The following is a 12,517-nucleotide window of genomic DNA, read 5'->3' on the forward strand; positions in this document are numbered from 1 at the left end:
ATGACAGTATCTTTAAAGATTGAACCATTTTATTTTGTTTCAAAAAAAGTTCGGCGTTAAATAAATCCCAATGTCAATAATTTGTGCAGTGCGACGAAACGCCCCCAAAAACTTCAATTTAGATTTTGTGCTGTGTAAGATTTTATCCACGCAAGTTTTGGCATGCGCAGGAATAGTGAAAAAGTTTTTACGTGAATGGTACTTTTACGAAGTGATAACAATCAAAGGTGTGTAGTGCAAGAATATTTTTAAAGCTTACATGGTAACGAACGATTATTTGAAAAAAGCGAATGTGAAAACTTTTTGTTACTGGCTGATTTGCGTTCTTAATTTGTCTGTAAACTGAGAGTAACAGTAAACCTTTACAGTTACATTTTTTTTCCATACACACTGCTGTTTAACTTATTGATAACTTCTAAATGATAAGTCTTTTAACAAACTAATTTTGTTTCAAAATCATTTCAAACGCCAATATATTAAGAAGTTTTCTATTTCAAGATGTCTTCCTCTCTTTATAGGTCTAAATATAAAAATACATTGTATGCAATAGAAACACAATCGTTTATATAGCGTGATGCAGCCATGCCACCACAGTTACTTACGAATAAATCGTGCATCTCTGTGGCAAATTATGATGGCGTCAAAATTTACATTGTTATTGCGGACTGTAAATAGAATTGCGCGCAATCAGAATTTGGCTGTACAATAAATGGTGAAAGCAAAACAAAAAATGCGTTTAAAGTACACAAAGCGATACAGCACCACGCAAAAGAACATCTTTTCTTCGGAAAAAACGTACACTTTTATATAAAAAAAACTGCAATTAAAAATTTAAAAAAATGATGCTATTAATGTTAGAATATGTTAATTACAGTGATAAAACCTATGTAACATACAAAAACATCTTTCATTGCACAGACATTGCTTCTGCTGCATTTATATCCTTTGAATCCGACATCTTCATTTTTCGACAATATCGTACAGAAAGGAATATTGCTCCTGTAAACGAAGACAAACGACCTTGTCAGAATATTTTATGTTCTTTGGAACACTATATACGGATCTGTTTATAAGTTTAACGGTGAAAACAACGGCCCAAATAGACGTGAAAAGCGACATGCTTTATTGTTTAAACGTTTCGGCATCAGTGATATAAAGGCCACATTTTATGTTTTTCATCAAAAAAAAAAAATTGTAAACAGCAAATGCTAATCGTTTGCTATCGATTGATGTGTAGAGCGGTCTTATCAGCTTGTATACTTGTGTTGTAAATAAACGTCAAGTCTGTGTTTTGTTTAAACCAAATTGAACTGTGAGTTTGTTGCTGTGCTTCAGGTGCAACGTTTGTGTATTGGTGTGTCTGTGGGATCTTGCTCTTCATTTAAATAATTTTATCAGTTAGGATGTGATCTCTGTTATAGGCTTATACCATTCTGCAAGCAAGTTACAAGGGGTCGAATTTCCCAAAAACGGTTTGAGCACTTGCTTGTGGCTACCTAATTGGCTTTGGAGCAAACTTTTTAATAGTCTGACCACTTACAACTTTGTCGGCTGTCAGTGGTATTTTCTTTCTCATGTTGTGGACTGTTCTCATCACGTCGATCATTTTTTCTTGCCGTTTACGGTTGAAGAGGGACATCAGACAGAGGAAGGTGCCAGCTCGGTTCATAGTGTGTCTAATACAGACAAAAATGCAAGCGCTTCATTCGCTTCGTAAAATGATCGCACGTAACCAAGCTGCCTCCTGTTGCAAGGCCCATTTTTACTACACAACTTGCAACAGCTAAATTTTACGAGCAGGGTATTACATATTCAAGGTGTACTGACGTTTATAATATAAAACATTTTAGGTTTTACATTGAACTAAAACTCCCTTTGATATTCACAGTACGCCAGGGCCATTGAAGGCGCTATACCGAATCAGCCGGTCACCAAGCATTCACCACCATATGGCAAGGCGTAGGCTAGAAAAATCTAGCCTGCGGTGGGATTCGAACCCACGACAGGAGTCTTTCCGGGACTCGCGCTCTACCAACTGAGCTACACAGGCTCAGTGGAGAATCCGCCGAAAGTCGAATCACAAGCACCGTTGCCTGCCTCGTATGCTGCACATGTCAGCTTCGTAGTAGGGGATCGCCAGATTGACCAGTATCAGTTAAGATGAACATAAATTCATAACTGGGATCAGCCCTGAAGCGTCTATGCAGACCAGCGATCACGGCACACTCATATATAAATCACAGTACGCCAGGGCCATTGAAGGCGCTATACCGAATCAGCCGGTCACCAAGCATTCACCACCATATGGCAAGGCGTGGGCTAGAAAAATCTAGCCTGCGGTGGGATTCGAACCCACGACAGGAGTCTTTCCGGGACTCGCGCTCCCTTTGATATTGTTTGGGTCTTATTTTCATAAAGGTACCATTTTCCCAAAACATTAAGAGCTTTTCTGAAAGATTGTGCTGTTGAAATGTTTACCCCGAATGGACAAGCATAGATTCGTCTTCAGCCTTGCAGAGCTTTGCAAGCTGTATAACGAGTTCCTTAATCTCTTGTTTCTCCGTCGGGGGCTGATCAGAACTCCAACCAGTATATTGGTGCTGGACTAGGTTCACCTGAAATGATACCAACGTGGTCAAAGTTCCTTCGTTGTGACGTGAGTTAACAAACTTTAACTTTACTTTCTGTTTCGGCTGTTTAGTTAAGTGACATCATACACAAATCACGTATGCTATGGTTAAATGCAGCTAAAAGTACGATCAACTTTACATGATGGCGATTTGGTATTTTGGAACTGTGCATTGAAAACGAATTTTCACAATTTGTTAGTCCACTAAAATTAGGAACACAACACACAAATTACACCCGGCCCGTGTTTCCAGTGCTTAAGGTGTTTCAATCAATTGAAACAAATATTTTTCTGACGTGTATAGGCTACGCAACATTACCAAGAGAATCTATATCAACGCAAAACAATCAGGGTTATTGTAATTTATATTGTGATGCTTCATTGTGTTGAATTCTGGCCCACCCTCACTTGTACCGACTACGATGCCTTCAGAACAGTTTTAACTCTATCAACCAAACATTTCTTACCCTTGATCGGCCGCTTGACACTGAGATAACTCGTTTTATGAGCAGGTTGGACACTTGCGTCTCACTTTCTACTTTTACTTTCAAGCCTCGATGAAATGACAGTTTGCCAGCATCGGGCCAATACTTGACACTGTGTACCTAAAAAATGCAACATGAACGAATTTGAAACAACCTTTTGAGCTTTCAGTGCTTTTATGTCTGGTGATGGACATACCATTATTTCTAACTGCTACAGTTAATCGCTAAAGCCCAAATTAAAGGCACACTAGTTTGATATACAGTAGTGATGCACCGAAGTTTCGGTTGGCCGAAATATTTCGGCCGAATCCGCTGTTTTCAAATGTTTCGGTTTCGGCCCGAACTTTTTTGAAAATTCGGCCGAAACCGAACTTTTTCATTGCATTGAATTAAGGCCTTAAATATCATTTACGCCCATACGAAACATCATTAATTAACTTTTTGTTGTAACTATGAAATACCAGCCACGTTATCTGCAAAATATTAGATGTTTAGCAAAGTTTGCCCAGTGTGAAAGCGATTTTAGTTTGTCAAAATTGAGTTCACTCGCATCAACAACACAAGGTTCAGTTGAAACCATCCAAAAAATGGGGATTTTAGGTTCGACCTGATTCGGCCGAAATTATTCGGCCTCATGGCCGAATATTCGGTTTCGGCCCGAACCTTTTTAGGCGGGTTCGGTGCATCACTAATATACAGTAGTTTGACATACAGAGTTGCAAGTCGGGTCGGGCTCTTTGGGCCGGGTTCGGGCCGGGTTCGGGCTTAGGTATTTGTGAGTAAAAGGGCTTAAAACGGGCCTGACTTTACGTTCCGTGTCCGCCATTGTTTTTTAAATAAAATCACTCAGCTAAGTAACAATTAATGCCCACCCTCGTTTAAAACGTATTGTTTACACCATTGTCTACTATTGTTCATTGTGTTTGTTGTCTTTCTCTTTTTTCTTTCTCATCATTTGTTGTAAGGCTTTCGTGGATAGGCCTGTCAATCAAAATTTCGGGCCTAAACGGGCTTTGCAAAAACGTTTCGGGTTCGAGCCGGGCTTCGGGCTTATACTTTCGGGTTCGGGCCGGGTTCTGGCTCAGATTTGGGGCCCGCTTGCAACTCTGGTTTGATATGATTTTAAAACGCGTTTGAGTTGTTCATAAACATACCGTTTGGTTTTCGAACAATTCAGTCACCATTACGATGTTAGTAACATTGTAGTAGAAAACACATTGCCAGAAATCTGAAAGGGAATCCCAGGTTGGGGCTCTGACAGCCAGCACAGTAGATTTGATTCCACAACCCTACACAAAATTGCATAAACAAGTTTAAATGAGATTCTTTGTTGAATATTGCCTAATGTTAGGCGATTTCAGCATGTATTTTTTATGTTTAATTTTCCCGTTGAAAATGAAATACCTTTTATGTTAAAGATTAGTTAAAATTAGTTTGTTAAATGCTTCATCGTTGATACGTATGTTGAAAAAATGTTTTAAGTTGCTAAGGTATTTCCAAATACGCTTAGAATTTAATATGGTTAAGGTCTATTTGATATACTACTTTGCTTTTCATTATTTAATAGGTACCTGGACCATAACACCGCGAAGGTAGCATGGTTCAGTCGCGTCTCCAGTCTGCTGAATATGTAGGTACTGGCTCTCCTCTGTAAATTATAAACTTTTGTGATGACCAAACATTTTACACTCAACGCACAACAGCAAAACGAAAGTGTTTTTCTTGTGTTTGGTCAGGTGGATAACACGAGTGCTGACTTGAATGGTATAATAAAACTAAATGCTCACTTCACCTTTGTTTTCGAGTTGAAACTTTGAGACTATGTTCAAACGTTGCAGTTGTTTTATCGTGTTCAATTCGTTGTCGAATCCTGTTTGACCATCCGTTTTTCTAAAGTTAATTTATTTCATTTCTTGGGTGCTCCTCTCAAGAATTTTGTTTGGATTTATTAAGCATGTTCAAGATTCATATTAAATATAGGAAAAGATCAGGATTGAAGATTGATTTTAAATGGCGTTGTACCTTTGTAAAACTTTCATCTTGAATCCAATCTGCTTGTCGTTCTGGTCACTCAAAGATAGAACGTGACTTTCGGCCAAAAGTTTGTGCAGAAGAATGTAATCGTCCTAAATTGATTTGTAAGACATTTGTGTAGAATGTCACACACACAAAAAGAAATTGTAAATACTTTTATAAAAGATGTTGATTAAAAAACATTACTATTTTGTGAGATTCGTTTATTTCAGCAAAATATGTTTTTAAAAATATGATACATGATTTGTTTGAAAAAAGTTAGTTTTGTGTGTATTTAACATTTTTATTTAACACAACACGCAAAATTTTGTGACTTTTGGCCTTACCAGCGATTCCATAAAAATGTCGCACTGCAGTCTAAACTCCATAACAGTTTGAAAGATCTCTAGAAGTTTTGACTTCTTGAGGTGTTGCAGAAGAGCAAAACATGCCAAAAAGCATGATTGCTCGGCAGTGCCCCCACTGAAAAAAAAATTATACCGAAAAGGGTTTAAAGTAAATGATTTGTTTCCAAAGTTTTAGTCTGTCCTCGAAATGAATGGTAAGTTACAAATGTCCGCCCACTAAAAACAAACAATTTTAGCAAAAAAATATTTAGTTAAGTAGTTGTTTCAAAGGGTTTTCAGTTATCCGTCAACAACGCAAAAAATGGCCATGTAGACAACAAATAGTTAAAAAATTAAAGCTGAAAAAACAGAAAACATTTTTTGTGTTAAAAGGTTTCGAGACCAAAATTAATTTAAGTGATATCTTTAATTATACGTACTTTGAATGTACCAAGAGAGGACACGGCGGTTTACTTCTGCTCGTTATGATTCGCAAATCAGTCACAAAATGGTGAAACCCTGGATGGGTGAGCGTCGACGTCATATCCCCAAGCTCTCTCCACTGAAATTCAGTCACGTGCTTCGAGCTCTGCAAATAGAAATAAATTCATTACGTTGCTCATTTACAGATGTTAACTTTATAGGTTCGTACTCCTGCGCTTTTACAGGGTATTTATAGCACCTTGTGGTTTCTCGCAAATGATGTTTTGACATGACCTTGGTAAAGAGAACGTAAACAAACCATTGCATCTATTTTGTCTTGTGATCTGTTCCCTTGTGTGGTAAACGAGAAAGAAATTGCCCTTCTTAAAACATTGAATTGGATTGTGTTTTTTTGTATTTTCATTCACTTTTGGCCGGTATTCTACGGTATAGACTTCGCTGTATTCGTCGATTAAAGTTTGCTCTCGGGCATTCTGTTGGTTTACATTTTGAAATGTTAGAAATTTCTCTTTGTTGACAATGCATACGAGTTTTGAAAGTGGTTTGGATGTTTTTCTTGGAAGCACGAATAAAAACTACCTAAATTTAATAGTTTCATGGGCTCTCCTAGTAACTTTCTGTTAGGTCTTGTGATTTGCTGTTGCGTCAGTTGGGTTAAAGTTTACTGAGAACGAGGCTTTAAAAACTTTTTGTAGTTGAAATTATTGTGTGGGAGTGTTTGTTTTAACAACTGAGTGTAAAACTTTCCAGACGTTTTGTTTCCTTTGTGGAAAGTTAAGCCACAGCGAAAATTCTACGAAATGTGTTCAATTTTAAAAAGATTTATGTTGCAAATTTTAGTCGCTAAAATCATTTGGCTAGATACATTCCCTAGTTTACCTTTTTTCAGTGAACAACATTTAGCAAGGTCAAACATATGCATATTTTTTTCTTATTTGGGCCAAGTTGAAAATAGCGAAATTTATATTAACAAGAACTTGCATTAAGATATACACAGACTGATTCAAGTGTGCTAAAAGTTACAGTTGTAATACATTTAGAAAGGTTTTATATTATTGCGTTTGTTGTTCTTTCCTAGACTTCGATTCCTATGAAAGTAATTGTAAAAAGTAATTACTGTATTGTGTCCGGAGGACTTAACTAAATTTTAAATGCTCTAGAAACTTACCACTTCGTAAGCACCTCCACTGGTATCATTTTGCTCTATCTCGTACGTGATTATAACGTAATATGCTCTGTGCTGTGAACCGGTGTTGTGAACACGCATGTTACCATAGGTGCTCACGGTGTTGCTTTCTGGTATATACTGCAAAGGAAAATAATAGTTAAACGCTTAGAATCTAACTGTAATGTCAATGTGTTTTACCCTCAAGAGTTCAAAACCCAGTGCATAAACCCTCAAGAGTTTAACACTTCAATTTTGTCTGCCGCTAAAATGACATTAATGAGTGTGTTAAGTGAGCTGTTTGGTACCTGATAAACTGCTAAACAAAGTGACCTACGATAAAGTACGCCAAATAAAACAGTTTCGTTAATAGATTCAACGTAAATGATAACTTAACCATATTTGTGCCGACAAAATTTGCTACCTTAAAAATGGTTTAAATTCCCTATCAGAAATATTAGTTTCATTCTGAATACTGAAAAAATATTCCTGTTGCTACCTCTGTGTTTCCGTTTTGGCTGTAGAATGACACAACGATCGAACAGGATTGATCCCATACGGATTCCCAATATTTGGCTGCTTGATTTCGCTTCGGCGATTGCATAGACAGAAACTAGCATGATAAAACAAAAACATACTGTACAATCGGTATCGGTACATAAAAAAAAAACATTTTGTAAAATTAAAGGTTTAATAAAGATAGTACAGAACATCGCTACAACGGGATACAACAATCCAATAATGGATTTCGCAAAGGTTATGTGACGTTTATGCGACATATGCCGCTGTTGTTTTGCATGTACCGGAAATAGAAAATAATTTTAGCACCTTTTATTGTAGTTTTTTGGTTTTCTAAAGCGAAACATAAACGTAAAAAGCAAATTTGCGCTGCTCTCTTTGACGAAAAATGCGCTAATAAAGCCCTAAAACTGAATATATCACAGTGACAAAGTGACACATTTTAGCTCAAAAGGTTATAAATACACGGGTATTTTTCAATACCTTTTGCCATGTTTTTATAAAAACTATGTGTTTAAAGACACTTACAAATGTTTTAACAAACAAAATATTCATTTTTAATATTGCAAACGTGTAAGTGTGGTTATCTGTTTCAAGGTATTTGGAAAGTTCTGAAAACGTTTTAAATTGAATTTGTCATTTTCATGTTTTGTGCCAACTTGAAAATTAGTGGAACATTCTTGTTTCAAGAACGTAAATACATGTCAAATAAAGGACTAACAATTAGTAATATGAAACCCGAAAAAATATTCTGACCTTTAAAAGTTGCGATCGCTGTGTTAAAACATAAAGTGATTTTTCTTCAAATAGTTACTTTCAATATTCATTTAGTGTTGGAAAACTTTTACCACAAAACAGATTAAAAAGCAACGATGTAAACTAATGGAAACCTGATTTATTCCCGACTTTTGAGTTTCTGCGGCAGAAGTTCCTGACGTTGGTTGAATTGTAATTCGAGAAAACACGCCTGGAATGATAAAACATGATTATTTGGCCTGAATATGCTCCTGTAGAGTTCGATTCATACGGTGTCTGTCATTGATCAGATCGTTTTGAGCCATGACGTAGTCGAAAATAATTTATTAACCTGACGTTAGTCAATCAATTTGTATTTGATTTAAACTAGAGTAAATTATAACATTCGTGTTACTGGCACACAAAAGAGATTAACACTTCGCGGTTTTATACACAGACAAACGATTGAACGATTATACGTGACGTCACAAAGTAAAATATGTGCTAATTCAAGATTAAATCTTTTGGTAGTTCAGAGAACCGTTAGTGTTCCAAAATAACCGGTGATTCCGAATATAAGCATAAAATAATGTTTTTAACCCCGTGCCCAATTTAAATCAGCAAACGATTTGATGACACTGATACAATTTTGGACCACAAAATCAATATAATGAGCTAAAATACGATTTTTTTTCTTACACTCTTCGCCTTGATGAAACGCCGTGTTGACGTAATGACGCTCTCCTTTTTCCGAAGCCAGGATCGCAAGCAGTTTCTAAAAACGCAATATAAATCTTTTCAAATCGTTTTCACTCTTGTCATACCAGTCTGTCGCGTGTCTAACAAAGCATTGACGTCCAACTGTATAAACAGCTGTGTATTTAGGTATGTTTTAGGTTTGCTGAGACCGTTAGAAAATATTTTCACATATGTTTTTGTTAAGAGAAACCGTAAGCTAATATCCAGGGTAAAATACTGTGATCAACTGTTATCTGCCCTAGAAAGGTGTACCAAATAGCCAATTCACGAGCCTTTTAAATCTAACTATTATTTGATTTTGTTCCAAATTGCATAACTTAACTTATGTGCTGACCTTTTCCCCAAACTGTGCACTTTGCCAACAAGGTCACTATTCTAAAACGAACTTCGTTTCTCTGCACTTAAATGTGTTGTGAATAATTGATTAATGAACAAACCTGAAACTGAATTCTAAACGGGGCATTGTTGTTCTCTTGCATGGAAAGGCACTTTTTAAGTAAATTATCTGCTTCAATGGTGTAAGTCTCATTTCGGGTGGGGACATCAGTTGCATATTCGTCATCTGTATCGGAGTCAAACGAGCCCCTGTTGTTCAAATCTCGTGGGTCTAAAAATAAAGAGAGTTTTTGTTATGTTTAGGTTGGTTCAATACGTTTCAATGCCGAAAAAATCAATTGTTTAAAATAAAGTTCCAAAACGATTTTGGTTTAATTAATGATGAAATTGTATTAATTGTAAGATAATTATAAGATAAAGTACCAACTGTTCACTAAATAGGCTACTTCATGAACAAAAACTTTCAAATTGAACACTTTTACGACGGTATTAAGTCTGGAGTTTGATTGGCAAAGTGTTGTTTGAGTGACGTTTGACTCGCTTAGTACACTTTGCCTATTTGTTTTAATATAAACTAGTTATTCAAACCAATATTACTTGGAGTGTAATTGTTTGCATTCCTGTGTGGAACCACAATCTCCAGAGGTTTGGGTTGTTGCGGCGTAGGTTCTTTGTTTCTAAAAAAGCGTTGCAATAAACTAATAAACTTTGTCCACAATAGTAAAAAAAAGTTTACCTGAAGTAGCGCACAAGTAGGATAACTCCCACAATCAGAATAATTAATGCAATACCTCCACCAATAGCGCCACCAATTATGGCCCAGTTAACTGAGTTTCCAGAAGATTTTTCCTTATCTGCAAAATTCAAACAAAATATAGAAATAAATTTATCATTTTTGTTTTTTGTCGCCTAGTAGTCGACATGTTTCTGTTTTAGAAAGTTTTGTGTCAAGTCTCACTATTGCAGAATTTACAACTACTATTCAGCAAAACACACTTACGTGTATAATATCAGTTATTCTGGGGGATTGTATTCTCTGTCTACTTTATAATTACCCCAAACTCATTCAGATTTGCATAAAAAATAGCTGGAAATTGGCTAATAGCTGAATGTATTTTGACTGGTTGCATTATACTATTGTCTACTTTAACTTCATAAATGACACAATTGTTCCTCAACAAGGCTAATAGCCCAATTACCTCTTGTCGTTTGTGAACAGTTTCCTCATAAACTTACCGCAATGGGTTCCCGTGTATCCATCCACACATAAGCAGGTGTAGTTGAGTCCTCCTGTCGATTCACACGTACCGTTCACACAAAGATTGTCGTCGCACGGGTCAATTTCTGTTAAAAGTCAAACAAACTAGTCGTCAAATAGTTGCTGCCTGATTCTGTTAACTTATCATTTTTTTCCTGCTCTTTGATCCCGTTAAAAAAGATGCTTCGTTTTCTGTAGTCGCGATGTTTATCCCAAAGGTTTTAGATTTTTGCGCTTGGTTTAACTTTACTTTAAAACCATTTGCAATTTTGCAAAAAAACGAACAAGGGCCAATTGTAAAATATTTGGAAACAATCAGTTAAAAATCAATCAAGAAAACGTTTTGAAATACGGATTGCCTGTAAGTCAGTAAAATGAGGACTCAGAAAACTCTTTTTACCTGTAATGCATCTAGGAACTACTGCCGAAACGTATCAAAGTGTATTGTGCTGATTGGTAAACTTCAATTACTTGATTACTTACATTGGTACTTATTAGGTATTTTTATGGAAAAAGTTTGTAGCCTACCTGTTTGACAGTCGTCTCCTGTGTAGTTTGGCAAACACTCACATTCGTACGAATCACCTCTCGATGTGCAATTTCCACCGTGTTCGCACGGATTTGGGTCGCAATCTTAAAACATTATTTTAATTGCAAATAACGATAATAGAGTACCAGAAAGCGCTTTACATTAACTCTAATGGCATAGAAACGACGTAAGACCAAAAACACACAAATGTGTATTTTGTGTCGGATTTGCTTTTTTACGTTGTGTTGGTTTGTCATTGCTTGAAAAACAATAATTGCCACACGCGTTTCTTACATATTAAAACAGCTTTGAAATCTAGTGTTTTTGTCGATTTTTAAATTTGGAGTGGTCGTTTTAATCCTTTGAAAGCGAGCTTGAACAATCATTCACTGCAACATATATGTGTACGGATCACCATTAAGCAGGGTTGGGTAGCGAGTCCTATCAGTCGAGTCTCAAGTCAAGTCAGTAGGGGTTCGAGTCACAAGGGGTTCGAGTCTCAAGTCGAGTCAAGTCAAATGATGTCATTAGCGGTTCGAGTCAAGGCAAGTCCCAAAAAGTTTTCGCGTTACGTAATTTGAAATTCCTTTTTTATCTGGCATTTTCAGGCGCCAAATTCCATACTTTTTCAAGGATCAAAAGTTGTTGTTTTTCAAAACTTTTCCAGGCCTTAAAAATACAAATTTAAATTCCATAACCTTTCCAGGTTTTCCATACCCGCGGGAACCCTGTAGTTACGTTAATATTAAGCAAAAATAACTTCGCACAGTAAACTGCTGCTGTTGTTTGGTTGAAGCCAACTGAACAGGTTATTAATTATAAGAAATTTTCGTTTTGTTGGTGAAATAACGAGTCCGAGTCCGAGTCGAGTCTCTACTAAGACGAGTCCAAGTCAAGTCTTTTCACAACTGAGACTCGAGTCAAGTCAAGTCTTTTGAAAAGGTGACTCGAGTCGAGTCATTGACTCCCATCACTGCCATTAGGTTATTCATGTTAAACGTAAAATCAAAATAAGTAATAGCAATGAAAGTGCAGACGAAAATGAACTGAATGTTGGTGCATTCAACAATACTCTTTCTTGTGGTTTACGTTACTTTTAATCTAAGCCAGAAAGGGTTTATTATATGTTATTGCAGTTTACTCGTTGTAAATCGAACACACGCTGTAAAAACTCAAAACACTGCACCTGTTTTATTGCAGTCGATACCATCTGGGCACTTGCATTCATATGTTGTGTTCATTGGAATGCATTCTTTACTGTTGTTACATGGGTAGCCATCACATATCCCTGCAACAAT

The 12,517-nt window shown here is 36.4% G+C and overlaps 1 protein-coding gene and 1 non-coding gene across 2 annotated transcripts; both read right to left on the reverse strand.

Moving 5' to 3' along the window:
* Window positions 1–1,492: 1,492 nt before the first annotated feature.
* LOC145232694 (receptor-type tyrosine-protein phosphatase F-like) lies at window positions 1,493–8,563 on the reverse strand. Its single transcript, XM_080097365.1, has 12 exons — window positions 8,493–8,563; window positions 7,583–7,696; window positions 7,087–7,224; window positions 5,915–6,063; window positions 5,475–5,610; window positions 5,137–5,240; window positions 4,907–5,004; window positions 4,686–4,762; window positions 4,269–4,403; window positions 3,097–3,234; window positions 2,479–2,615; window positions 1,493–1,676 (listed from the first exon to the last, which is right to left on the reverse strand). The coding sequence occupies exons 2-12, from the start codon at window positions 7,685–7,687 to the stop codon at window positions 1,493–1,495; spliced, it is 1,401 nt and encodes a 466-aa protein (XP_079953491.1). The 5' UTR covers window positions 7,688–7,696; window positions 8,493–8,563.
* Trnas-gga (transfer RNA serine (anticodon GGA)) lies at window positions 1,977–2,050 on the reverse strand. Its single transcript has one exon. It is a non-coding gene; the product is annotated as a tRNA-Ser (tRNA).
* Window positions 8,564–12,517: the final 3,954 nt, after the last annotated feature.

Source organism: Phallusia mammillata, chromosome 6, assembly GCF_965637545.1.
Source record: "Phallusia mammillata chromosome 6, kaPhaMamm4.hap1.1, whole genome shotgun sequence".
Lineage (NCBI taxonomy): Eukaryota > Metazoa > Chordata > Ascidiacea > Phlebobranchia > Ascidiidae > Phallusia > Phallusia mammillata.

What these genes read in the sequence shown, in the direction of transcription:
- LOC145232694 (XM_080097365.1), bottom strand. Translation starts at nt 7,687, where the DNA reads ATGCAATCGCCGAAGCGAAATCAAGCAGCCAAATATTGGGAATCCGTA. An exon ending in ACATTTTTATGGAATCGCTG is followed by an intron (nt 5,241 to 5,474) that starts GTAAGGCCAAAA and finishes AAATCAATTTAG; the next exon opens with GACGATTACATTCTTCTGCA. An exon ending in AATTGTTCGAAAACCAAACG is followed by an intron (nt 3,235 to 4,268) that starts GTATGTTTATGA and finishes TGCATTTTTTAG; the next exon opens with GTACACAGTGTCAAGTATTG.